Here is a 26,101-nt window from a genome sequence, read left to right as displayed (position 1 = left end):
AGAAGCATGATATCTCGGATGGTAATCATTAAGCTACAAGCCCTTATAAGATATCCTTATTTTGAAAGGATCGTTCCCAATCGTCTGTAAAAGCATTGAACACCATCCACCATAATCCTGTGCACCAAAAGAAACGTCGTATCCTAGGTAACACGACCCACTGTGAACACAACTACTACGCATTGCAATCTGCTGGACTTCTTGTTTCTCAGCTGTCCTTTTTATTCCTCTTCTTTCAAAAGCTATCTTACATACACATACACACACCAATGGATCTTGCTAGCCAACTAGAACAAGGTAATTGGAGATTGGAAGACGCAACAACATCGAGCCTTTGACACCTCGAGTAGCCTTTGCCGAACGAGAGCGGATCGCCGACGAGATCTTGACCAACAAACAAGCTGTATGCACCGTATTCTTTTTGCTATGTAACCAAGCCCATGCTTATCGACAACAACCTGATAGGTGATTGACTACGATCGACGACGCAACAGCAATCGAGAAGGCTTGAGGCAGTTCAAGAATTTGCGTAGCGGCAAGTTGAACAGGGATACTTTGGGGATTGGGCAGGACAACAAGCTGATGATGATAACCCGCCTATCGTACTAGACAAGAAAGCATGGATCAACATGGGCAATATGTTTATAAAGTTACCAGTGGAGGATGCCAAGACACACATTGAACGAGGTGAGTAAATAAGATAGGATGATATTTGATATACATTGATTGATATTGACGGTGATATGAATGATAGAACAAAATGAGTTATCAGAAAAGATTGATACTGCACGTGCAACAATCAAGAACAAGACCCAGGTCCTGGAAAAGTTAGAAGGAAAGGATAGATTGAAGGGATTTGATTTGAAAGCTATCTCGTCAGATGATCTCTATGGTATTGCTCGGAAATAAAGAGGGGGATTATGTAAAGAGAACCATGGGTGCCATTGATTCCACTGCGCTCATAAGCGATTCATCCTTAAGATAGTCGATCGGGAATTCCACCAAATGTCCACGCACAACAGAGAGCTTTTCTTCAATATCGCTGGCAGATCGATCAGGATCAGCAACATGGCCATAAGGTGCTTTGGAAACAAACGCATGATGTTCATCAAAGGTATGCACCGTGTCATCAGGCACACAACGGAAGAGATCACGATAAATTTCAGTGTTGCTGCGTGCTGTCTTTCGCCAAATGTTGTAGTAGCCACGATCAGACAATGGATCAAGTGCAGCAGCTTCCTTAAGATGGTGTCCTCTTGGCCCATGTCCAAAGCGATCATAAATACTCTTGGTACGGCTTACACGATCAAGAATACGTACAGCTTCACCCGCCTCACAATTCTTGATATCCAAATCTTCCGTCACGGCCGTGTTTCCTTCAACATCATTGCATGCTCCTGACGCGCTGCTGTTATAGCCAAGTCCTTCCGAGGTACACGTTTGCAACACGTCGTGATTGTCTCCATCCATCAAGGCGTCCCAGTCATTAAAGTCAAGCAAGCCAAGATGCTCTTTCCAAAGCTGCATGCGAAGTGTGTGAGCAAATTTGGAAGCTTGGTACTATCAAGCAAGTTTCAAAAGTTAGCAACTATGAATCAATCCTCCCATGTAAGATTTACCAATTCGCCATTCAAATACGATGGGATCATTTCCTTGTCCTCAATAAAGATGGCAACTTCTGAATCACGATTACCCAACATGGATCTGTAAAATGGCCATAAGTAACCAAGAAAAAAAAAGTAAATGCAGCTCCTTCCTTACCTGTCATTGATATTGGCTAGAAAAAGACAATGAAAAATAAACGTTAGCGTACATGATGCTTTCCATGTCCCATGTTTAAGAGCTTACCAGAGCCAATAATAACAATACGATCATCCACAATCATCAACTTGTCTATCTTGAATGTTAACTCCTATATCTATATGACACCCTTTCATTCATCCCACACATACCATGAATGTAAACGAGCTCGCTCACATAATAATCACGATCGTCGTGCTCTTCTTCAGTGGGAGGTTCAGCGTGCACATCCTTTTCATCATCCGACATGGTTGACAAGTCTTCTTGTTGATCATTGTTCTCTGCTGGTACATGGCCGTTTGTCTTTTTCTTGGGGAATCTTGGTACAATTTTATCCCAATTGCGCAAGCTGTACCATCCAATGTAATCCGATGGCTCGATACCTTCCTCCCGTAACTTTTCGCAAATGGATTCACCGCCACGGGATATGGAGACATATTGGAAATGCATCACACCTCTACATAATGCAACCATCAATGAATGAATGAACCCCTTTAGGCATCATCTTTGTTCAAATTTACCTTGCTGCCATTGAGTCACCGGATGTCAGGTCACCCTCAAATGCTGGAATAAGGGGAATGATGATAAAGACCTTGAATTTTTCATTGTTGTAATGGGCACGCTTGATACGATTCAGAATAGCTTGGCCAATCTTGTTGTGAACAATCTTGTCATCACCAGTGGAGCTAACTGTCATACTCGTGAGATATCGTTGGCAACACACAATCCCATATTGACTTACTGAAAAACTGGTTTTCAATGTAAATAAAGTGCTTGGCTTGAGTGATGGCTTCCATGTAAGCATTGTAAATGGAATGCTATGATAAAAAATGAGCCTATGTACCATCCTCATCATCTATCCATGTGTACATACCTCTCGCGTAATTCCCGAACTCCAGCTAGAAGCGCTTCGCAGCAATTGGACACGGCATTTGCCTTGGAATTTGCTTTCATCACGTGCAGCCACATATTCACCCTTTGGCATGAGGAAAGGAACAGCGGGACGATGCATGCTCTTGGTACTCTTGAGATAATTCCATCGCTCAATGAACAAGCGTGCAGCATCACGTGCAATTGGACCGACCTGTTAAAGCATATCAATGGAATTGGAAAAAAGAGATCCTAGTAAAGCTTATACATACCACAGCGCATGACAAATCATGCCATGGCATTCTTGGTGTCTCTTCTCGGTCGACAAGGGTGGTATCATGCTTGGCAGCAACTACATAGAGGTATCAGCATACAATCGTGCTGCGTGCGCAAATGTTCTTCTTCCTGCATACCATCAGCAAAATCCTTAACACGTGGACTCGAATAATCTTGACCGGGGAAGATTTTGTATTGATGTCCTTTTGCCGGGTAATCGGCATGACGATGGGCATGGGTATCGTAACGACTAAAAAGAAGAGCAACATGCCATGTGTGTTAAATCATGCAAACATCCACATTCGGAGTGTGTGTTACACTTACCCAAAGCACAGGTCAACTCCTCCAATAAAAGCTAAACGATTATCGACAACGACAATTTTCTGATCGGATGTTAGCTACTTGCAACGATAATACCTTTCCTTGAACATACCTCATGATGAGACCAGAAAAGAATGGAATCACGGCTATCAAAAGGTCGTCTATCCGGATGGCGCTGCACTATAATTGATACCAAATTGCTCCCGTTTAACCATCCTGTGCAACATCCCCTTTCAAAATCACAATCGTTTTACCTATGATGTTTTCATGTTGACTTTGAAGCCATTGTTTGGTATGTGCTGAATCGATTGTCAAAGCCAAAGACATCTCCTTGTAAACAATGATATACACCTTGACGCCTTCCTCGGCCTTTCGTTTGAGTAATCGATCAATGCGAAATTCTTCATTCTTTTCTGGTGGGCGACGGAGGTACTAAAAGATAATCAGATGCATTAGTGCATTGGTCCGACCTGTTGCTATGATGACTTCTTTTACCAATTCGGGCGTCAACCACCAATCCGTAATGTAAATCTCGGTCTTGGCAGCCAAAATTGCTTCAGCAACGGCATTGAAATGATCTATCATGCAATCCCTGTCAGTGACCATGATCCACCAAATGAAGGTTGTGTTGTTACTTACTTTCACCATCCACAAACCACTTAACCTTGGCATTGTGGCGAATAGGTGCAAATGATCCAAAACGATGCTTCTTGATCCAGGGGCTATCTTGTTTCACCTTTTCGATACTTTCCATCCATTCCTCAACCTCGCGTTGGCTGCCCTTGATTTCGATTTCACGATATCGTGTTGACAAGGTCATATGATGGCTTCTAAAAAGACCCGGCTCGGATAGTTTCACGGTGAAAGTGTTGTCAAGCAACAAGACGTCAGATGGCGTGGGTGATGCAATATCGTCACAAAAGGCAACATAACTATACAATGGCATGAGATGGGGTGTTCATCATATATATAACGTGTATGTGTGTTACTTACGAATCTCGCAACAACACCCATTCCTTGTTCCACCGGTCCGTCTTCCACAAATGGCACATGTTGGGATTGGAGATACGCACCCGGTTTTCCAGGAAGCCTTCTTTTCCTTTCCAGCCCATATCTTGCACAATACTGACAGCCGACAATTCGAAAAACTCGCACACATCATAGCTGACAAGCATGTGTGCTCTATCCACGAGATCACGCAAGTACTCTGTCAATGCAACACGACGTGAAAGCGCCGCTTCTTTTTTACGCTCCGCATCCTCCTCATCCTCATTTTCTTCAGGCACTTCATCTTCGAGGCGGTCTAAGCCGAGATTGGTTTTTGCCGAGTTGAACAAACTAGCCAATGCATCCGGAAAAGCGGGTGGTGCTGGTACATAATCAGATACGCTTGATTTGAGCTTGAGCGTGTAGTGCAATGTCACAAAATCGGAAATGGTGCGTTTGATGACCCATTTGATATCGCCATACTGCAACTCGACTCGAAACACCCATTGACTAAGGCTGCTAATGTACTCGGAATCTGTCACGGAAACCTGTTTTGTAAAACATTGTGTCAACCAAAAAACGCGTACAACAGAAAGGGGAGAGCTTCCATACCGAAATCATCGGAGGCATGATGGGAGGCTAAATATAAGCGAATTGTCAGCTGACATACAGCATAGCACACACACACACATATATCCCAAAAGAGCAACTTACCATTCGACGACCATATTCATCCTTGGTAAATGCGATAAAGGCAGGCTCAAAAAGAGGTGAATAATAAGGCGCAATCGATGTGGTGACCGTTTCACGACCCGAAAACGTTTGGATATTGGATATCAACTTGATCTTGTCAACCATTTTCCCCCAGTGATTACGTGCTTCTTGTCCATCACCTGAAGCTTCGCCTTCTTCTACTTGTGGTGGAGCCGTATCATTGGAAGATTCATCCTCAGGTACAGAAATATGGGCAAACTTGGCGCGTGGCATGGGTGCCATGGCTGGTGCTGCAGCCACTGGCATCGGCATCGGCATTTCTTGTGGGAACGGGTGTGCAAAGAAATTATCTTCTTCCTCAGGATGTTCTTGTTCCATACGCTCAAGATCCGCTGTTGATGGTAGTTGATCATCTTCTTGATCATCCACTTGTTGACGAGAATGACGGTGCCAACGATGACCCGTTGTGGCAGTAGTAGCGTCGTGAGCAAGATGACTCAGCGCCTTTTTCCACATGTTGTATGAATGATCAACATCGATGGCGCTATCCCGTGTGGCTGGTTCACCAGAAGAATGTGGTTCACGCGTTGCAGGGCGTCGATGTAAATAACAATACGCGGTATCCGGAACGGCGTTTGACATGCTGGGCCTTAGTTACTGCACACCAGGGGCAAAAAGAAAGGGGGGAAGAGGCGAAAGAAATGGTGCAGCTGCAAAGCGGTGACTATTTAAATGCAGCAGTCCTAGTGCCACCATCACAATTTCCTGCAATGTTGCTCATCGACCGTGTCTTGGTTACACGACGCTCTTGTCATGGAATTTGGTATTTGTCTATGAAATGTCATGATTAAAAGTCTTCTTCAAACACACACGCACATCATTTCATTACCTGGATATCGCCACGTTGTCATATAAAACCTGAAAATGAGAAGAGCCAATGATGAGCTATATGATCTTTGATCTTCACTGTTCTTTTGGTACCTACTTTCTTGATTGGAGGAGCGTTTTTCCATCACCATATTTTGGGATGCTTGTTGGTGTTAGAAGTTTGCTGCTGCCAATTGTATCCGGAGGATAGCACCGATACGTGCTGAGTTGTGCTTATAGTATAATCGAGGAGAGAAAAGATACGCTTGCATGTGACCTTCGCATTGATAGTGATAAGTTTGGGTGTCACAGCTGCAGCACACTGCCAATAGTGGACGCCATCTCCCACTGGATCTTCAATCTATCATCATTGGTTACATCTCGATATCGCTTTTTCTTGTCAATTCATCGTGTACTCACCAGTAGATCAAGATGCCATGGGTTCAGATCGGAAACGGGAGCACGTTTGTCACACCATATCCAAGTTACAGCCAATGTGGGTATTATCCAAGAAAGAGAAGAGGATCGTGAAGAGATAGTTGTTGCATAGCAATGCACAGGTGAAGGGATCAGCACACACTGGACCAAGACACCACCGAGAATCTCACAACGAGTGTACTGCTTGTCTTTGAAGAAACTTGTTAACATAATCTGTTGAAGAAACGATGCCAATGTGCTATACCCTTACATATCCAAGATCACCATGTGCAAGCAATGTTGAGCTGACGCCTTCCAATGAGAGAGCACGACATGAGCCACTGGATAAGAATAATGCAGAAATCGAAATCCATGGATGCGGTCTGGGGCTTGGATCGAAAAAGATGAGGGTGATGATGACAATGTACGTCCAACTTGCACGCTGCTAGCTAAAAAGTAGCGATGTAACTTGAAGGCTGTATCCAATCCATTGTTATTTACACAATCAACGCGTTGCCATTGTTCCATTGCCGTGCTTACCCCCAACATCCTTATGACGACCAACACATGGAATCAAACTGATCACCGCCACGATACAATGGTTGCCTTGGAAACGATAGTAGGTGTCTTGGAGCCATAGAAACGACATTTGTAGCACCACCAGAAATGAACGAAGTAATCACATCTTCATTAGCCCTGCCTCTGTGTCATTATAAGAATTGTTGATTGTAACGTAGATCCAATGTATACGTACCAGCGAGGCAATGAACAACTTTCTTTTGATATCAATGCCTTGTTGCTCCCATCCAACGTTGCCGCCCTATAATAATAGACACCATGTAAGAGCACAAGTTTACCCATCCATCCAATTTCCTTTCAACGTACCCAGAAGTGACAAAGATAACGAGGTGTTGGGCTTCCTCGTAGACATAGAGGAAGAATCCATATGCACATACGGCCTAGAGAGAACAGCAACCTGCAAATGAAACTTTAGTATCAGAACAACCAGCTTGAGTAATAAAACAAGTGCAGTGCTTGAACATACTTCTTGTATTGGAATGGGAAGTAGAGTCATGGGTACATCGCGGGTGCCTTGCTGGAACAAGGGAGTAGAAAGGATCGCCATTGGAGTTGACGCACCATTGACTATCGATCGTTTGATATGGTGGCTATTGGAGTTGTGCATTGAAGGTGAATGACAGCCGTTAAGGGATTGTGGTTGTGAATGGAGGGAGCCTTACTTTGTCTTTGTGAAGTGGGGAGTGGGAAAGATGGAGCGCTTCTTTGTTCTCGTCGACCTGGAGATTTAATGCGCACACACAGATCCCCGCGCCATTGTGAACATGCAGCTCGGCTCCTGAATCTGAACAACCACAAGTATGATCCATACGCCAAATATAGGAATATGATGGCCATGCTTGATAGCTTCATCGTCATTGGCCTTTGTGTACAGAGAGTCAACCTAGGTCAAAAGAACGTTAACCATTTGTGCAACCTGTCAACATTCTGTGTAACTACCACTTGGACTCATCTCGTTTACTCCCATGGCGGGTAACATCTACGCTTGAGCACTATGTTTGCCGATGATTTTCGACTTTTCTTTGTGGAAGGAGCACCCATAAACATCATCGAAGCAACGTCTTATCTCGAGGAATTTGGGCACAGCAACCTATTCATGATAGCAGCACATGGGTGGCATTGTTTGATGATGATGATGGATATTGCCGCCATGTCGTTTAATTTTTTCGCCAATCAATCATACCAAGACTCTTTGTGAAGCCATCCCATCCATCCATCAGCTCCACACCATTCCCAACAGACATTTTATCACTCTTTGTGGTCACAGAAATACCCACGCCAACCGTGCAGATATAAACAAGATGAATGTTGTCGCCTATCGCTTGTCTCCCATGCATCTCTTTCTTTCCATCATATCACTCTTTGATTACTGGCACCTTCAAAGCCCTTGGTGAGTATCATTGTTGAGAGGTTCTTTATTTGAGCGACCCATGTGCTAATTTTTTGGGATGATTGTTAAGGCTTCATTGTTATCCTACTTGCATTGCCATTGTTGTCATTGTGGTATTGGCTCGTCTTATAAGGTAAGAGCTAATCGTCTTGTTTGAGGATGCACACACTCACATTCCCTTTGATGTAGTTACATCCCGAGAGGGGTATGCAAAGCTGGATTAGGTGGCACACCACAACCTTCATGGTGATGATACAACGGCTTCCTGTATTTTGTTGGATCTTTGGAAGAAGCTGCCTTTCGGTGTAAATGTAGATCCTTCAGCAATGGTTGGATTTGATTCAGAATGCTCTCAAGATATGTGTCAATAGCATGTATGGAACCATCCTACAATGCGAGGCGATACCGCCCAGGGGCAAGGGAAACCACAGAGCCTTCTTGTCAATGAAATGGACAGGTGAGCAGCACTTGATTTATGATGATAGGCCGCTGATGGGAAGATGATCATGGTGTTGCATAAAAAGATTGACCCTATTGTTGCCGGTTGTGTGGATATCATGTACCGCCGCATCCAGGCTAAGCGATCTTTTCTTTTAAGCACCCACTTTGGAGTCCCTCGTAAGGAGAAGATCGATTGTCGCAGGAACATCAAAACCAAGCATCAACAAGAAAACGAGCCCAAAAGCATTCTTCTCACCACCACATTCGCATCATCATGGACAATGATAAACACATTGTACAATCATAATCCCTTTCAATAACATTCCCTCCTATTATACGTAATGCTCTGTAGTAAACGATCATGTAATAATACATCATGCCTTCATACAATATTATCAACTTATGAACTCATTTCGGGATGAGGAAACAGCACTTGAAGCGAAAACGATGCTTGTGAACAGATGTGTATGTTTATTGATGGAAGATGAGGAAAGATCAACTAGTCTTTGAAACGACTTGGATGATACAACAAGTTAGCATACTTGCGACTTGAAAGAGGACACTTGTTAGGTCAAGGAGATTCTAGCAGAAGGCTAAGTTGATGCATGTAGAACAAAGGTAAAAAGTAATAATGTATTTCAATAAAGGACAATGGATAATTTACGATCACTCTACTTCATGCATAAAATTGACGCCAAGGAGTGTTTGTCAGCGGAATCAACCTCCAAAGGTCTGGTGGTACAAGCGTACACGCATATCTTTATCTTCTTCCCCACACACACACCACGCCATTTCTTTCTCCTTTTCCCCTTTTCAACACATGCAATGGCAGACGTACGGGTACCGGTCTCTTACTATGAGAACTTTTTGGAGTCACTTGCACGCATCGTATCCAAGCTCTTGACGGACCGGGAAACGGAAGCCGTATTGTCGTCGATCCGCTCATTCCAGGACAAGCTGCATCGCATGAGCAGGTACCCAATGTTGTATTGCTTCTTCATTGCTCTTCTTTTTGACCGTGGAATTGTAGTCAGAACCTCTTGAGACTTCAAATGGAAGCGAGTGAAGATAGCCAAGGAGGAAAGGCGTCCCCTCACCAGTGCAAGCATGAAGGCAAGACCTGTAGTCAGAATTGTACGCGAGGATTCCTCAAGGCGTTTGCTGTTGGTTTCGGTGTCAAGTACTTGATTGCCATCTTGCCAGCTCTTTTAATGGGCAAAGTATTCAAGCGGTAATCCCATCGCAACGTGATCATCTTTCAAAAAGTCGCTAATCCCTCCGACGACGACAAACGACCATCTACTGTAGACCAAGCATATTATGGCGAGCAGCTGATCGGTAAGGATCATCATCCATCATACATGTATATGTACATTCACTCATATATGGAATAGTGATACAGCGAGGTTTGCCTTGTTCCTGAGCACATTCCTTGGAAGCTACAAAGGGATCAATTGTTTATTACGACGCCATGGTTCATTGTCAGAACGTGTCAACTCATTTATCGCTGGTGCAATTGCTGGAATGGCGCTCATGATCGATCGAGACAAACGACGACGACAATCCATCATGCTATATCTCTTGACACGCAGTATTCAATTTACGGGTGCTTGGCTTATGAAGCAATGGGCGATTCACCGCCATGAGAAGAAGAAGGATCATGATACACCACCACCACCACCACAAGCAAAAGGATGGGATGATCATATCGCTGGATTCATGCAACGATGGGCTGGTGTGGGAGTGATGATGCTTGCAAGTTCAGAGCTCATGTATGCTTTGTTATTCCATCAAGATACGATGCCCAAGTCTTACTATTCATTCCTTCTCACTCATGCTGGTTGGCGTTCCTATGTTGGAAAAATGGCTGCCCCACTTTCAGTATCCATCGGTGAGACGATCAACGGCTTTGCCAGTGATCCCAAAATGTCCATTCGCATGCCTCCAAATACAACGAGCCGTGAATTTATTGCAACCCATGTCAGCCCTTCCATTGCATCTGTCATCCCACCAGGCATTCGACATCATTACATCATGTGTGCTTTACAGCATCCTCTCGAAGCTAGCTGCACTCACGACAAGATCAATCTCTTCCGAGGGGAATTTGCACGTGCTTTCAAGTTGTATTTCCCATTGAATGTGGTATGTATGATTATGTTATTGTTCGTGGTGGCCAAGTTACTCATGAATGATTGGTCTTAGATTATGACAGCTGTGTTCAGATCGGGTCAAATTGTAACACAGTAAGCGACTACTGGAAAAGAGCTGTGGGGAAATGGGGTTGATACTCACACAAATGCATGTGATTCATCGTGTGTATGTAGACCCTCTGTGGTATTGCGAAAATTTCTTCGATCATGTTTGCAGTCGACCATTTTCCTGGCAATGTATGTAACCATGGGGTTGGCTTCACCATGTGCGATGCGCCCTATACTTGGAAAGGAACGACCATGGATGTACCTTGTACCAGGTGCTGTGGGAGGTGCAATGACTTTTATAGAAGCTCCTGGACGACAACTCGGTTAGTTGTATTACCTCTTCTTTGTTCGATCATAGCACACGCTAACATGTACGTTCTAGAGCTCGGCATGTATTGTCTTCCACGTGCATTGGAGTCTTGGTGGAACATTCTCGTCAAGAGCGGCTATGCAAGGAATTTGCCGTTTGGCGATGTCGCTCTATTTATGTTGGCTACGGGTACCCTGATGACCATGTATCAAAACGACAAGGACACTATCTCCCCTCACTATCTCAGTGTAATGACTCGTTTCTTTGGCAACAATTAAATCGACAAAAAGTCGTTGAATGGGGATTTTTTATATGATGATGATGAAGAAGGAATGATGAAGATGAGGGATGCTATGTATGGAATGTGGAGAAGGAAGGGTATATGCAAAGTTTTTCTATACTACTACAAAAAGGTGGAGGGGATTTACATGTTAAGAGACTTGTAGTCGGTTGTGTAACGAGGATAGCGTCTTTTCCTTCTTGCATGACTTGAGCTACCAAGTAAGGGTTGTTGTTCACGGCGAACATCTTGCGGGAGAAGGATCCTGAGACGAAGAAGGAGTGCAATGATTACACAAAACAAAGCAGCACCAAGACCTGCAGCAACGCACGACCACTTCCCTTTGACTATGTAGTAGTAGATTCAAAACATTTAGCAACCAAATAAAGTGATAAACAATGAAAACGGGAAAAAGCTTACCATAGTCAGGCGCATCGGTGACCTCCCATGTTAATGGACGAATCAAATAGGGGATAAGATTGCCAAAGGTGACAATGACTGGTAGGATGATGGCGCGCATATCGTGATCACAAGCATAAATTTGACTCGCCCAGTTGAGTGTGATGGGCATCAAGATGGCATTGAGTGTTGCACTGTAAGCGGCACCAAAAAGAATGACTTGTGTGTCTACGAGAGCCGAGAACATGTACCACATGGCAGACCAACAAGACACCAAGAAAACATGCAATCCCTTGTGACGAAGTGTATCGGATGTGCGTGCTAGCACTAGACTTGGAAAGATAGAAAACATAAACACACCCACACTCATAAAATTTGCATGTGCCGATGAATAGCCGCGGCCATTTAAAATAATGGTCAAATTGTGCATGATTGTATCACCCATCACAATGCATGCAAACATGGCTGTGAGCAAGTAGCAGTATGGAGTTGTTGCTAGGTGCTTGAGCCTAATATGGAAGGAAAGGGTCATGTGTAAATGAAATGTCCAGAACATAAAGGTACCAATCAACACTCACGTCTTGGCGCTAACCAACAATAGGCTTTCTTGTTCCTCTAGTGGCGATTTGACACTCATCGGCTTGCGCCGTAGTGCAATTTGACGTTCCTCAGGTGTGATCCAGGGTGTATTGTGAGGATAGTTTGGCAAGCAAAAGAATCCAGAGATCCCGATGCAAATAGCAAACATGCCTTGGATGATGAACAGCCACTGCCATCCACGTATGCCCCACAAGTCTTCAAGATTGGATGCAATTGCACCTCCTAGCAAGCCATTTACACCACTCGCAAGATTGGACGCAATGACGATCATCCCAGTTCGGATGTTAAGCTCCTTTTGGAGGTACCAGCTGCCAATAAGAAAGATGATGCATGGATAGCACCCCTATTTTTGAATCCCTTCATGTGAGTCCCTGGATGCATAGCTCATTTTGGGCGATCTTTTTTTGTGTGTGCTTGGGGAAAACAACACTTACAGCTTCTGCCAGTCCTAGACAAAATCGTACGACGTATAATAGCATGATGTGTCGATGAGTGATAAGCGCCATCAGGTTGCTAAGGAGTCCTGATAATATTACAGCACATGGCAAGTACCATTGCGGTAACACTTGGCTGAATACAACGTTGCTCGGTATTTGGAATCTGTATTATGGTGCAGAAATTTCAATAGAGAGAGCATGTCAGCCATTGACAAAAATAGCATATGCACAAGGAGATGCTTGTGCGGGAAGGAGACAAAAAGTGGTAACAATGGTGGTCATACTTACATGGAGTAGCTGATAAAGAACATGCTGTTGGCCCAATTGTAGGCGGATGAATTTAGATGAAGGTCTGTGTTCATGCCATTGGTGAAGGCGTGTGCTAATCATTTCATATTGGCATATGTATTATGCGTTAGCATCATTGCCACATGTATACACGCACGATGTCGGGTACTTACGCATGTTGTTACGTAGCAACACATTTGAAAAGTATGCCAAGGCAGCCCATGCAACAAGACGTCTATCAAGTTTTCGTAGCAGGTCTCGTTCGATTTTGTTATCGAGTTGGGTCATAGCGCTGTTGTGAATGTGGAATTGTCGTAGGAGTAGTATGGAGAACAAAAAGGAAGGGAAAATTGTCGTGTGCTAAGGAAAGAAACAATGAATGTAGGATGGGATCGACAGGAGTAAAAAAGATATGGGGAGGAGGCGGGGGGGGAGACATTGTCAACCATCTCCCTTTTATATACAGCGCATCATCTTTCTGCAATATCGGTTGTCGGGAACAAAAGCAGCTGCAGCCATCCATCCACCACCACCATAATCTCGTTCGTCTTTCCATTTTGGTGATAAAATGCCCTGATCCACATTCATGCGTATCCATTAGCGTACATCTACGTTCTGGATGCTGGAGCTGGTGGAGAGATCACGCAACACTTGCGCACAGGTTACACATGCACTGTCACGTATGGTGCAAACAAGGGGACTTTTACATCAAAAGAGTGCAGCACGTGCTGCTGTATTTCTTTTATGTTCGATCACTCGATCTACGATCTACACCACTCACACACTCGAGATCACACAAAGTCTCGTGTGTCCTTTGTTTGTTTACTTTGGATCGACCCAAAACATGTTTTGTCTCATGGGTTATCCACAAACAACAGCATCAATGTTGTCCCGGATAGCTCGACGGCATCACCATTTAGGTTACTTTTTTGCTATAACCCAACCCAAAAATAAAAATAGTTTCTGCCAAACCGGCCTTCGAGCCGGGGGAAAAACACGACATCACCTACTTTAAAAAAAATCAGTCTCGGTGTGATCCACGCTGCTGCATCAACAAGATTAAGGGTCAATCATGTATGTACATCATCATCATGAGTATAAACCCTTCTCTTAACACCCTTCTTCTCATAACACACATGTATTATCATTATTGAATAGGTCTTTGGCAATTACTACTATTACTTAATTAAAGCTACGGCCATTGGATAGGGTCTCATACATGCTCTTGATTTGCTCTCCATAGACATTTTTGGCTACTTCACGCTTCAACTTGAAAGTGGGTGTCAGGAGATCATTTTCGACGGTGAACTCATCCATCGTCAAGTGTAAGGCTTTGATTTGCTCAAAACTCTTGAGGTCATTTTGCTTGCCATATGTCGTCAGAAGACCCAAGATTTCTTTTTTGACGTCTTCGGATGCACATAGCTGTTCAGCTGACATATCTTTGTTTGATGCCCAACGCAGCAACGCCTCCTTGTCAGGTACGATAATGCCGACCACCGATGGCTGCAGGGAATCGCCGTATACAAAGGCTTGTGCAATCAATTCATGCTTTTGGTAGACGCCTTCGATCTTTTCAGGTGCAATGTACTCGCCCTACATGAAGAATTTACATACATAGCATCGTAATGTGAGCATGGCATGACGCAATAAAGCATGTATACAATGATTTACCTGTGATAGCTTAAAGATGTTCTTACGTCGGTCAATGATCTGAAGACGACCAGCACTGTCAAATAAGCCAATGTCACCGGTACGCAACCACCCATCACTGTCAATTGTCTCAGCTGTTTTATCGGGCACTTGATAGTATTCCTGCATGACCGAATGACCCCTCATACAAATTTCTCCTCTTGGATATGGCTTGTCAGTGGATTTGTATTCCATGTCGGGGACATCAATAAGCTTGATTTCAGTACAAGGGAATGGCACACCCACAACGCCCGATGTATTATCATCTTGCACTGTCAAACATCCACCACAGAAATTTTCAGTTTGGCCATAGCCTTCAAACACCCGGGCTGAAAAGCAAATACGCATGAAATCCATGACATCTGGTGACACGGGTGCCGATCCGCTGAGGATAAATCGGATACGTCCACCTAGTTTGGCTCGGATCTATCATCCGCCGTCATCAATCATCATCATCACCATCATCACCCCCTCCCCCACCAACATGTGCCATGACGCATGAGCCATCCTCTTATCTCGCCACTATAACTTACTTGTCCAAAGACAACCTTATCCCAAAGCCAATGATGCACCGTCTTGTGTAAGTTGGCTTTCTTTTGGTTGAATGCCGTATTGAATAAAAAGCTGCTAGCGCCTCCTTTGGCTTTAACACCTGAAAGCACCTTATCGTAAATCTTGTTGAAAAGACGTGGTACGGAGCAAAATACAGTGGGCCTTAGCACAGCAATATCATCCAATAGCTTTAGCGTATCACCCTGCATAATGATAGGCCATCAGTATGTTAATTACGCATCCCTATGATATGAGCATACCTGGTAGTATCCAATAGAGGCTCCTTTAAATACATGAATGCCTTGAGCAGCACGCTCAAAGACATGGGCCATTGGTAGGTATGAGATGTAAACATCAGTGTGGTTGACCTTGGCAAAGCTGCCGGTTTCACCAAGAGCAGAAATGGAAGCAATAGGTGCAACGCAGTTTGCATGCGTTAATACAGCACCTTTGGGTACACCTGTTGTACCACTATAAACGACACATGTTAGCATTAAACGCACTTTGAATGCCGCTGTCATCCTTTACCTTGTATAACAAATGGTTGCAATGTCATCAGGTTCAGGGCCTGCATGCTCTTCTTCAGTAAGACCTTGACCAATTTTTTCGACATCTTGAAAGGTGTGAAGAACCAAACCCGCCTTTGCCGCAGCATCCTTATCCTCTTGTTTGACCTTATCATCCATTGCAATCACCGTCTTGATGGTTGGCAACTTGTCCTTGAGCCGAGCAATGTTTCCAACCTTGTCGGAGCTTGCAACAATGAATTCCATGTCGACTTGGTTGATGATGTACTCCATAGCTTCAGCACCCAAGGTATCATAAAGAGCCACAATGATGTATGATTGACGATAGCATGCAAGCTCGGAAATCGTCTACATGCACATGTAAGTATCATTCCACTTTTTTCTCTCCCCCCTCCCCTGTCAGCTAAAAAAGTACTTACCCATTCAGGTCGATTCACACTGTAGATACCCAATGATCTTTGTCGTTTCAAGCCAAGCGTTGACAACCCTTTTGCAAAGTTGTCGATTCGCTCACGTACTTGCTTGTGAGTTTGCCATACGTATTCCTTTGCAACACCATCTTCCATCCGCCTTGCTCCCAAGAAAGGCCGATCTATGTAAAGAATAAGATACCCAAATAAACATGCAAGTGCACTTTTATGTACCTCCGCCAATTTCGTTGCCATGGAGATACATGGCCCACATTGTCTGCTTTTCGAGGTCATCAGGCTTATCCACCAATTTATCCTTGAAGAGAAAGTGTCGCATGGCAACCGTTTCACCCTCGACATCTTGTGCGTTGGGTGCAGGTACAGTGTAAGGTGGTTTGTATTGGGGTGGCATTATGAATTAACGAGTAAAAAAGTGTGTGTTTGATGGAAAAGAAAGTGAAAGAAAAGGAGGGTAAAATTGAAACCTACCTATAAAGCAATAGGGTTGCCTTGGAAACACCCCCATAGAAAGGGTGTGTATGTTCTATAGCTGCTGTGCCATACTATTCTATCGTCGTATGACCCCAAGATTTGTCCCATTTCATCTTTACGTTACTCGTCCAGCATTTCTTGACTTTCCGCTGGGTCAAGATCTTGTCCCACACTCCATTAACCTGCCCATAGCAAGAATTTTTTGTTGCATGCACCACAAGTGACATGCATCACTTTGGCACCGTATAATAAGCTTAGCAGTGTCAATTGAAAACCTTGTATCAGTCATTGTAATGCAGTCGGGAATAATAAGGAGGCCATTGCCCGAACGAATTTACCTTTTTCCACTCCTTTTGTAACAGCAAGCATGAACATGAACCCTCACCATGACTATGCCTTCTCCTTGTCCTAGCATCCATAAGCTGGTAAAGATGTATCTCCTTGCTCTCCCCGCATTGCACCCTGTTGATTTACTACTCCATTGCTCATTATTAATCGCATCCGATTTGCTCACCGATATTGACTCCTCGCAAAGAAGAAGCTCCATCTCCTTGTGTATATGAAATATTGGCGGCACGGCTCTTGTGATCTGGTCATTCGGTATCATATACGGCTGTGGATGGCTCGTTGTATTCGTTTCATGCGGCCGTTTTTGTGCAAGGGAAAATGTAAACACCACACAGAGTTAAAAATGTGTCTCATCACATGTCCCCATTGCTGTTACACGAGGGAGGGGTTGTCATTTAATAAAGTATATATAGCTTTTGATCCCATCTCCTTGACAATTTGTCTTGTTCCTTATGCATGTACATGTATTATATCAAAGATTTACTTTTGGGTCGATCCAAAGGCAGGGTTAATCCGAAGCTGATCGTTCCTGGTCCTCATCATCAGCAGCAGGATGGCGTTGTCCAGCACTTTTTTCATGATTGTTGGGATCACCATTCATATCCATTTGAGTGGCATCATCATCGTCATTGGATGTTGGTGGGATCTTCCAATGCAAAAAGAGCGAGCATGCAAATGCTAGACTTCCACATACGACAAGAACGAGAAATGTTTTTTTAAGAGCTGAAGCAAAAGCAGATGCAACCATCCTTTGAAGGCCTGGATCACGAATGTTCTTGAGCATTTCTGGATTTCTTTGAGCCTCCTTGATTTGGCTCGCGTTGAGAGTTGTAGTGTTGCTCAAATAGTGCTGCAACGTGTTGTTGAATATGGCACCTCCCATAGCAATACCACATGCAAATCCAAAGTACTCAAAAAAGGAAACCAAAGCAATGGCAGACATCACCCTTTATAATGGAATGATCAGCATGCATGTTTGCTTGCCTATTACATGGTCTATACTCGTACCTGTTTGGAGGTGCAGATGCTTGTGCTGCGACAAAGAGGCTAACGTGCATTGCATAACAATCAATACACAAAAAAAAAGCATTGCATAATGAGATGTTGTGAAACACGCTGCTACACTGTAAATAGTTTTACCTACTTTTGAATACAAAACCCAACACCTGCACCAGAGACTACTTGATAGCACACCTGCGCAGCTCTCCCGCTATCGATTGTGAGCATTGTTTGTAAACCACCTCCAATAGCAATAAATGCAGTGCCAAGGAGGAACATGATCTTGTAGTGCCCTGTCATTGATACGATGAAACCTGAAATGACGCTGACCATATCCACAGGGACTAGAAATGACAACATCTCGGCTCCTGCTATCATTGGTGAATCTCCGTTGGCGACTTGAAAGTAGATGGGTAAATAAAAAATGTTGGCAAACATGGCACTAGCAATGGCCACTACTGCAATGTAGAGTGCTGATCGTGCACGGTCGTAAAACATGTCCAATTCCAGCATTGGTTCACTGCTCAGCTTCCATGAAACTAAAATCGTTATCATAAGGAGTACCACTGCAACCACAAAGAGCGCAATCACTATGGGACTCGACCATGGATAGCGAACTCCACCCCATTGTGTGGCTAACAAGAAGCACACCACACTGGCGATAAAGGTAGATGCACCAACAAAGTCAATCCGTTTCAGCTGCTTCCACCATGCACCTTGATGTATGCTGTTGTTTGGGATACGTAAAAATACAAAGAGTAACACCAAGGCAAGCGTACCAATCGGCAGGTTGATGAAAAAGATCCAACGCCAATTCGTGTCAGCTAAAACACCACCGACCACTGGGCCGGCCATGGATCCGGTTGCCCAACATAATGCAACCATGCTCTGCCATTTTGAAAAAGTCAACATCATCATCACCATCCTTGATAATGATAGAAATGACTTACTTGGTACTTTCCTCGTTCACGAAGCGTCACCAAATCACTAATCGCCATCATAACGGAAGGGGCAATACCAGCACCTCCAATGCCTTGAATAGCTTTTCTCATCCATCACAGGTACGTCAATCATTTTGATCATGCTATATCATTGGGTCTACTTACCTCGCGTGACACACAACATTGTGAAATTTTGTGCTGCTCCAGCAAGAGCACCTATTGCAAGCCTCAACAATAAGGACACCAAAGATCACGCTTTACGGTACTTACTGCCAATAAGGAAGGTGATAATTGAGATGATCAATACAACTTTACGCCCAAAGATGCTTGCAAGCTGGGCATGGTGGCAATTTTTAGAAATGCAAAATCGAATGCGGGGTAACGTTGTCCAGCATTATTACCTTTCCAAAAAGTAGCTGACATGATGTCATGGGGAGGATGTATGCCGTACCCACCCATTCCACCTCATCAAGTGCCTTAAACGTGGATGCAATGACGGGCAATGCTGTGGAGACTGGTGGATGATGATGAAGGTAATGATTCATGATGCGAGATTACTGTATGTTGCATACTCAAGGTAGGCATTTAATAATACACACGCATACATACCAATGGATTGATCCAAGGATACCAGCAACAAGCTGAAAAATAAGCTGATCTATGAGCATAGCATAGATTAGTAACGCTATCGATGATACAATATCGCAAGCAATTGCTACCATCACAAGTGCGAGTCTTGGCCCTGTGATCCGAGTTGCTTCATCGTGTGCACCTTTTTCGATGGTGGCTGATGTCTGGTTGCCAATATTGTGATCCTGTGCTGAAGACATAGTAGAACCCAGAGATGCTAGATATCTCGTTGATCACCTTCGTCTTTATAAAGGATTTAGGAGTTCAGAAGTCGGTTTTATCTTTAGTATAGCACTGGGTTTAGCATAAAATGAGACACAATCCGGATGCCGAATGCTGCATTAGATGCATAAACATTACAAGAAGTGGTTGGATGATACACCATTTTTGTTGATGTTCGATGTTGCCTTTTTCAAGCATTGTACAACAACATGTATCATGATACTTTGGCCGGTGACAAAGAACGATGAAGAGGATACAACACTCCACCGGAAGACTATTGTTGTGATAGATGCCATCGGTCCAAGAGAGTGACAATAGCGCACATGTTATGACGCTATCATAGCGACATCTAGCAACCCATATATGATTCAAACAGCACGCATTTTGGTGCATCCCAAAAGATTATACACCCGAAGCATGGTGGATGGTATTATTCATTCATGATAAAGACTGTATTAACAAATGTGCTAGATCTAGACGATGGTGTATCGTTTCATGGCAAATCACAGCGTAAGGAAATCGAGATTGGTAAGGGTTATTATGCATGCGGTGTATTATGTAAGAGCAGCAGCAGCAGCGTTGGTGCAACGTCCGATTAAGGTGGGAACCGATGGAGATCGTTTCAGCCACTCTTCCTTCTCCACTTTTCTATTTAAATTCACACATGAGCAACAACGACAACCATGACGACAATCTACAACTATTCGACTGGCTATTGACGAATCCAATGGTGGACATGACGACGACGACCTTGCCGGTCAACAATGTTCCAGTGAATGAAGCTCTTGGAAACGTCAACTCCTTTCAAGCCTTGTTCGATAGTCCTTTACCTCAAGCCATGTCTTTATCTCCACTTCAAGTCATTCCTCCTCAACAGCAAACAACGAATGGATTAACGATGAATGCCCTGACACAATCTACCTTCAATACGCCACCATCAACCACTATTCCAGCCATTCATAATACGTCTTGTAACCAATCGATGTCATCAGCAAGTCCTGATGGAAGAGGCAGCAGTAACAGTGGGGGAAGTTTGTCCGAAGAACATGTACAACAAGGCCATGATGAAAAGGCATCTGATAAACGACAACAAGAAGACCAGGATGATCATCCATCAGAATCCGAGCTCAAGAAGATGACTTCAAAGGAAAGGAGACAGCTACGAAACAAGATCTCCGCACGAAAGTTTAGGAGTCGTAAGAAAGGTAACCAAGCGATTCTTTATCCACACAATGAGAGAGGTCAATTCATTGTTTTCATATATAGAATACGTTACTACATTGGAGAATGATTTGCAACACCAAAAGCATGAGAACGAGCGATTGAATCTTGAGGTGTCGTTTATCCGTGCGAATGCTGACAAGTTACAAAAAGAGAGAGATGACCTGAAGCTTCAACTTGCATTGTGCCGAGAAAAGAACAGAGAACTTATGCGAAGACTTGACAAGGGAGGATCATCATCAGCATCGAGACCACCAGAGAAGAACAATGACGACAATCGAACGTCATCATCACCATCATCGTCATCCAGTGGACCTAATGCACCAAATACATCACATCAAAACACCAATTCATTGTCTGAGAACAACAAGATGCATTCTTTGGAAAAGTCGTTACCTATTGAAGCTGCTGTTACCAACGCCACCAACATTGCTCCACCTTCACCTCCATCATCACCCCAACATCATACACATCCCTCATCAAAACCATATCAACGAGATATCATCGTGCATAACGAAAACGACAACAACAATAACATATCATCACTACGCAGCAATCCATCCTTGGTGGCAGCTCTGATATGGACGTTGCTAGGTTACAGCATGACTATATTAGCATCTCAAGATAATGCTTACTACGACCGATCACTACCGCCAGCACCTTCATCAATAGAAGATACCATTCGATCAGAGACAAAGTATTCAAGAATGCATTCGAAATCCAATATGAGAAGACCTGGATCGATGACGGGATCAAAGCGGCTCATGGGGAAGGATCAACAAGAACGACAATGTACAATTTTGGAGCCATCTTCAGCGATTCATCCACGTTTAGTCCACAACCATCAAAGCATATATCAACATTCGCATCATGCATATACAAGAAGCTCAAGTTTAGTGACATGACATAGTATCATTCGGAGCATACCTTGATAATGCAAATAAACATCGATTGATCTCTTCGCTCGTAAACTATTCATTCCTTGTTAAGCACTGCCTATGGAGTAATGATCTTATACGTTTATGCAGCCACATTATAATCTCGTAGTATTCTTTACACTAAGATACCATATTTGTAATAAGCCGACCCACATCCATAAACAGGCAGCTAATAGCCCATTCCTCCCATTCAACTTTGTTTCCTAAACCAATGCATACGAACGATTCTCCTGCTCCAGCCGATCATTTCCATCATTCAACTTTCTTGATCCGAGCTGATTTGACTGAGCTACGCCAAAACAGCAAACACGAAAATTCTTGAAAGACAGACCCTGCGAATGTCTTTGTCTTTCAAACTTGCGGACGCTCCCATTCCAAATTTTCAAATGAAGCGTGAGGTTTTTATTAGAAAATATTGATCAGCATGCTCGAGAGCACCCTGCTGACCAATTTTCAAGTTGGAGGTGGGCAACTTCGGGGCGGTGGGCCGTCCGCTCTTTTGTTCCGGATCGATCCCGTCATCCACCATTTGGACCTCCCCGCATTTTAAATCTTCACAATGAACTCTGCGAATTTTATTTGAATGAAGTTGATCAGCATGCCCAAGAGTACCTTCTGTATCATTTTCAGGTTCGATATGGGGAATCCCAAGGTAATACATACTAATTCGATACATCATGAATCTGGGGCTGACCTTCTTTCCGACTTTCATAGTAAACCCCACATTGCACCCTGCCATTCCAATTTTTCAAATGTACATGACGTCTTTTTTAATACAACATGGATCAGCATGTCCAAGATCATCTTGTGTGAAAGTTTCAGGTTCGAGAGAGGCAATCTCAATATCAAGGTTTGATGTACAGTGTTCATGCATTTATACAAGAGGTGTTTGATCTATTTAATTTCCACTTCTTCCACTCCTAGCGTATTGCCTTTTCCTCCCATTCTCAACTGTTGACCCATTCAAGTATACAACTACCACCTGCGAACGATTGCCCTGCTTCAACCCATCATGTCATTACTACAACTCTCTTGATCCGATTGCCTTTGACTGAATGGAAGTGCATGGCGTGTACACAGCCTTCTTGTCACTCTTCTACAGCACACTATTCTCTTGATGCTACACACTCTCTTGTATGCTCCCCTGCTACAATCAAACGTAACAGCATTCAATCCAGCAATTGCTATGGGCAAGGCCTTTGCTCCCTTGACTCAAACAGCGTTCACAACCTTGTCACTCTACTACAACACACGTTCTTGCACACTCTGCCACAACCAAACGCTGCAGCTGTTGCTATTAGCAAGGTCTTTATTTCATTGTCTCAAGTTACTTGCTATATCAAGTACATCACAATACAAGCAACCTTCAGCTAGATGAGCTGTGATGGAAAATGACCAAGGAAAGGGATGGACCAACAGCCGGATGGAAAAGGAAGCAGATCAGCAGCAATATTGGGTTTACAATGGTTATGGATGGAAGGATGCGATCAAGTGCAGTGATGAGAAGTCCTGGAATGTCTCTTTGATATTTTGTGGTGTCGTCAGCAGGAAAGATGGATCACATCACGTGGATACGGCTTAGGATGATGATGGATGGGATGGAATTGACCAAAGGTGTTTACAGCCATGGATGGATATTGGCAGGTGAGTTAATGCACGCAGCAGCTCTTTTGCAATTATGGATGAAGGTGTTTATGGCAGCAGTAACCAAGAATACAATGGCACAAGGACACCCGTTGACTCTATGTAATTCACCCGTATCTACTTCATCTGGCAATATTATCTAGTAACACACTTGTCTTTTGCATTCACGGCTACAATCCAATAAATGTGCTTTCTACCTTGCACAACTTTGCTATTGCACCATAATATTGCCGTCATGACCAAGTAACCGATATCAACGTGGATGAATGATCATTGATGCTTACACCATTCGTTACGTAAATGTACATACATGGCACTCTCAAGATGACTAGTCGTACTTTATATCAAAATTGTGACCTGTGGCGCCATCATCATGAGCACATCAATAGGTGACGTATTTCAAATACGCGTTTTTTTGGTGCCTCATTATCGTGGATATGCTTACAATGATGGCAGTTGTGTGTTTTTGGATGTTGGTGTGACGGATGAGATTGACGACTGCTGACGAGTACGAGTAGGAATGATGACGGAGGACGACTACGACGATGGTGGTGGCAATGTACAGTACATAGCAAGATAGCTAGATGAAACAAAGCATTGTTTATTTATTAAACGCTTGTTGGAGGTTGCTAGCTTGTGGATTACATACTATTGCTTCGAAGATGGAATAATAAAGGTGGTCCGGTTATCGGTCATGCAGAAGGTACATGGCTTTTGTGATACAATAAGGAGCTTGAGAAGAGAAAAAGTGAAGAGATCCCTCCATTGAGTTTCAGGGTGAGTGACTCATTCAGTATGTATATGTATCTTTTTACATATACAAATTGGTTTATGCAGCTCGACTTTCTTCTACATGCAAATGTGATGCATACCTTGACACACCTTCATTATTGGATGCTGTTTACTTACGTACCTTCACAAAAGGCAATCATTATCATCACCCATTTGTGCAGCAACCTGTCAAGGACAAGTCTGTGTAACCACCCACGTGCCGTTTCACTCAGCTCTTCATCTTTCCGTTAATGCAGCCGACACCATCCACTAGGAAAAAGCAACTCCAGCACGCTTACAGCATAGGTAAAACATAAACGCGCCTGTATCCCCAAACTTTACAATCAAACGTGGGGTTTTTATTACAGCAATGGGCTCGGCTTGGCCAACAGCACCTTGTGTGAAAGTTTCGCGTTCAATGTCGCAAACAGCCCAAAAAATATTTTTTGGTCGTCGTCGTCGAAGAGGTCGACCCCTGGATCCAGTTTGGCTGGTAGCGACATTGCGAAATCTGGGAATGGCAAGCTTGATGGTGAAACTTTCACACAAGGTGCTGTTGGCCAAGCCGAGCACATTGCTCTAATAAAAACCCCACGTTTCATTGTAAAGTTTGGAGATACAAGCACCTTTATGCTTGTAAGCGTGATGCTATATGAGAAGTGGTCTTTGTTCATTGTCAAGTAGCTGGACCCTGGCAGAGCAAAAGATGCAGAGGGACCTCTTTGGGTAACTCAGCTACTTTGCATGACTGGAAGGATGGAAGGATGATACTATATACTGTTGACAAAAGCCCGTACATTGCGATCTAACAGCCATTTCTTCACAATAGCCACTGTTGTCCACTCTATGACATGTGAGCGATTCTCCTGCTTCAGACATTCATTTCCATGATTGGATTATGTTGATCCGAGTTGATTTGGCTGAGCTACGCTCATACAAGGTTACTTCAGTTGAGCAACATAGACATGGTTAGATGTGTGGATTGATGTAATCCCTCTTTGGCTGTATCTCGGACAAATCAACTCGGATCAACATAATCCAATCATGGAAATGAATGTCTGAAGCAGGAGAATCGCTCACATGTCATAGAGTGGACAACAGTGGCTATTGTGAAGAAATGGCTGTTAGACCGCAATGTACGGGCTTTTGTCAACAGTATATAGTATCATCCTTCCATCCTTCCAGTCATGCAAAGTAGCTGAGTTACACAAAGAGGACCCTCTGCATCTTTTGCTCTGCCAGGGTCCAGCGACTTGACATTGAACGACATGGGTCTTCCCGATAAAGTTCAGATTAGCCCGGGTGAGAAATCACCCCCTGGCAAAACCATAACGTATGCCTCTGCTCTCAACGAACGTGACACCTTGATCCTGCCAACATCCACATCACTCAACAACCCTCGTCAAGTATGGCGCCGTGCTGATAATCCAAATGCTCTACTCTATGATCTGTCACCCTTTCAGCTTTCAGATGCTCAATTTCGACTTGCTGTAGGCAAGTCCCCTGTCAGCAAAGATGCCCATGGTGTCATTGTACATCG

At 43.7% G+C, this 26,101-nt stretch overlaps 7 protein-coding genes across 7 annotated transcripts; 3 read left to right on the top strand and 4 right to left on the bottom strand.

Moving 5' to 3' along the window:
* Positions 1 to 269: 269 nt before the first annotated feature.
* On the top strand, positions 270 to 909 carry O0I10_011327 (uncharacterized protein; the record flags this gene model as incomplete). The annotated part of the gene is made up of 5 exons (XM_058491296.1): positions 270 to 297; positions 351 to 403; positions 466 to 535; positions 610 to 687; positions 755 to 909. The coding sequence occupies 5 exons, from the start codon at positions 270 to 272 to the stop codon at positions 907 to 909; spliced, it is 384 nt and encodes a 127-aa protein (XP_058337941.1).
* A 9-nt stretch (positions 910 to 918) lies between these two features.
* O0I10_011326 (uncharacterized protein) lies at positions 919 to 5,610 on the bottom strand (the record flags this gene model as incomplete). The annotated part of the gene is made up of 18 exons (XM_058491295.1): positions 919 to 1,560; positions 1,620 to 1,704; positions 1,762 to 1,777; positions 1,849 to 1,893; positions 1,953 to 2,257; positions 2,322 to 2,490; positions 2,543 to 2,618; positions 2,675 to 2,884; positions 2,943 to 3,022; positions 3,084 to 3,196; positions 3,271 to 3,329; positions 3,380 to 3,447; positions 3,522 to 3,699; positions 3,763 to 3,845; positions 3,907 to 4,199; positions 4,261 to 4,802; positions 4,867 to 4,893; positions 4,969 to 5,610. The coding sequence occupies 18 exons, from the start codon at positions 5,608 to 5,610 to the stop codon at positions 919 to 921; spliced, it is 3,633 nt and encodes a 1,210-aa protein (XP_058337940.1).
* Positions 5,611 to 9,487: 3,877 nt separating this feature from the next.
* On the top strand, positions 9,488 to 11,448 carry O0I10_011325 (uncharacterized protein; the record flags this gene model as incomplete). Its single annotated transcript, XM_058491294.1, has 7 exons — positions 9,488 to 9,636; positions 9,693 to 9,893; positions 9,971 to 10,000; positions 10,057 to 10,804; positions 10,865 to 10,905; positions 10,987 to 11,183; positions 11,243 to 11,448. The coding sequence occupies 7 exons, from the start codon at positions 9,488 to 9,490 to the stop codon at positions 11,446 to 11,448; spliced, it is 1,572 nt and encodes a 523-aa protein (XP_058337939.1).
* A 146-nt stretch (positions 11,449 to 11,594) lies between these two features.
* On the bottom strand, positions 11,595 to 13,462 carry O0I10_011324 (uncharacterized protein; the record flags this gene model as incomplete). Its single annotated transcript, XM_058491293.1, has 6 exons — positions 11,595 to 11,797; positions 11,871 to 12,358; positions 12,428 to 12,792; positions 12,884 to 13,049; positions 13,175 to 13,268; positions 13,348 to 13,462. The coding sequence occupies 6 exons, from the start codon at positions 13,460 to 13,462 to the stop codon at positions 11,595 to 11,597; spliced, it is 1,431 nt and encodes a 476-aa protein (XP_058337938.1).
* Positions 13,463 to 14,356: 894 nt separating this feature from the next.
* O0I10_011323 (uncharacterized protein) lies at positions 14,357 to 16,767 on the bottom strand (the record flags this gene model as incomplete). The annotated part of the gene is made up of 7 exons (XM_058491292.1): positions 14,357 to 14,770; positions 14,849 to 15,292; positions 15,400 to 15,621; positions 15,679 to 15,889; positions 15,947 to 16,293; positions 16,365 to 16,537; positions 16,590 to 16,767. The coding sequence occupies 7 exons, from the start codon at positions 16,765 to 16,767 to the stop codon at positions 14,357 to 14,359; spliced, it is 1,989 nt and encodes a 662-aa protein (XP_058337937.1).
* Positions 16,768 to 17,703: 936 nt separating this feature from the next.
* O0I10_011322 (uncharacterized protein) lies at positions 17,704 to 19,965 on the bottom strand (the record flags this gene model as incomplete). The annotated part of the gene is made up of 9 exons (XM_058491291.1): positions 17,704 to 18,142; positions 18,204 to 18,242; positions 18,340 to 19,082; positions 19,145 to 19,236; positions 19,301 to 19,351; positions 19,406 to 19,469; positions 19,537 to 19,649; positions 19,745 to 19,793; positions 19,855 to 19,965. The coding sequence occupies 9 exons, from the start codon at positions 19,963 to 19,965 to the stop codon at positions 17,704 to 17,706; spliced, it is 1,701 nt and encodes a 566-aa protein (XP_058337936.1).
* Positions 19,966 to 20,651: 686 nt separating this feature from the next.
* On the top strand, positions 20,652 to 22,113 carry O0I10_011321 (uncharacterized protein; the record flags this gene model as incomplete). The annotated part of the gene is made up of 2 exons (XM_058491290.1): positions 20,652 to 21,192; positions 21,254 to 22,113. 2 exons carry the CDS (start codon positions 20,652 to 20,654, stop codon positions 22,111 to 22,113), a joined length of 1,401 nt encoding a protein of 466 aa, XP_058337935.1.
* Positions 22,114 to 26,101: the final 3,988 nt, after the last annotated feature.

The sequence above is a fragment of the Lichtheimia ornata genome, assembly GCF_029851405.1.
Source record: "Lichtheimia ornata isolate CBS 291.66 chromosome Unknown scaffold00087, whole genome shotgun sequence".
In the NCBI taxonomy this organism is placed as follows: domain Eukaryota; kingdom Fungi; phylum Mucoromycota; class Mucoromycetes; order Mucorales; family Lichtheimiaceae; genus Lichtheimia; species Lichtheimia ornata.
This window is presented reverse-complemented; position numbering and strand designations above follow the sequence as displayed.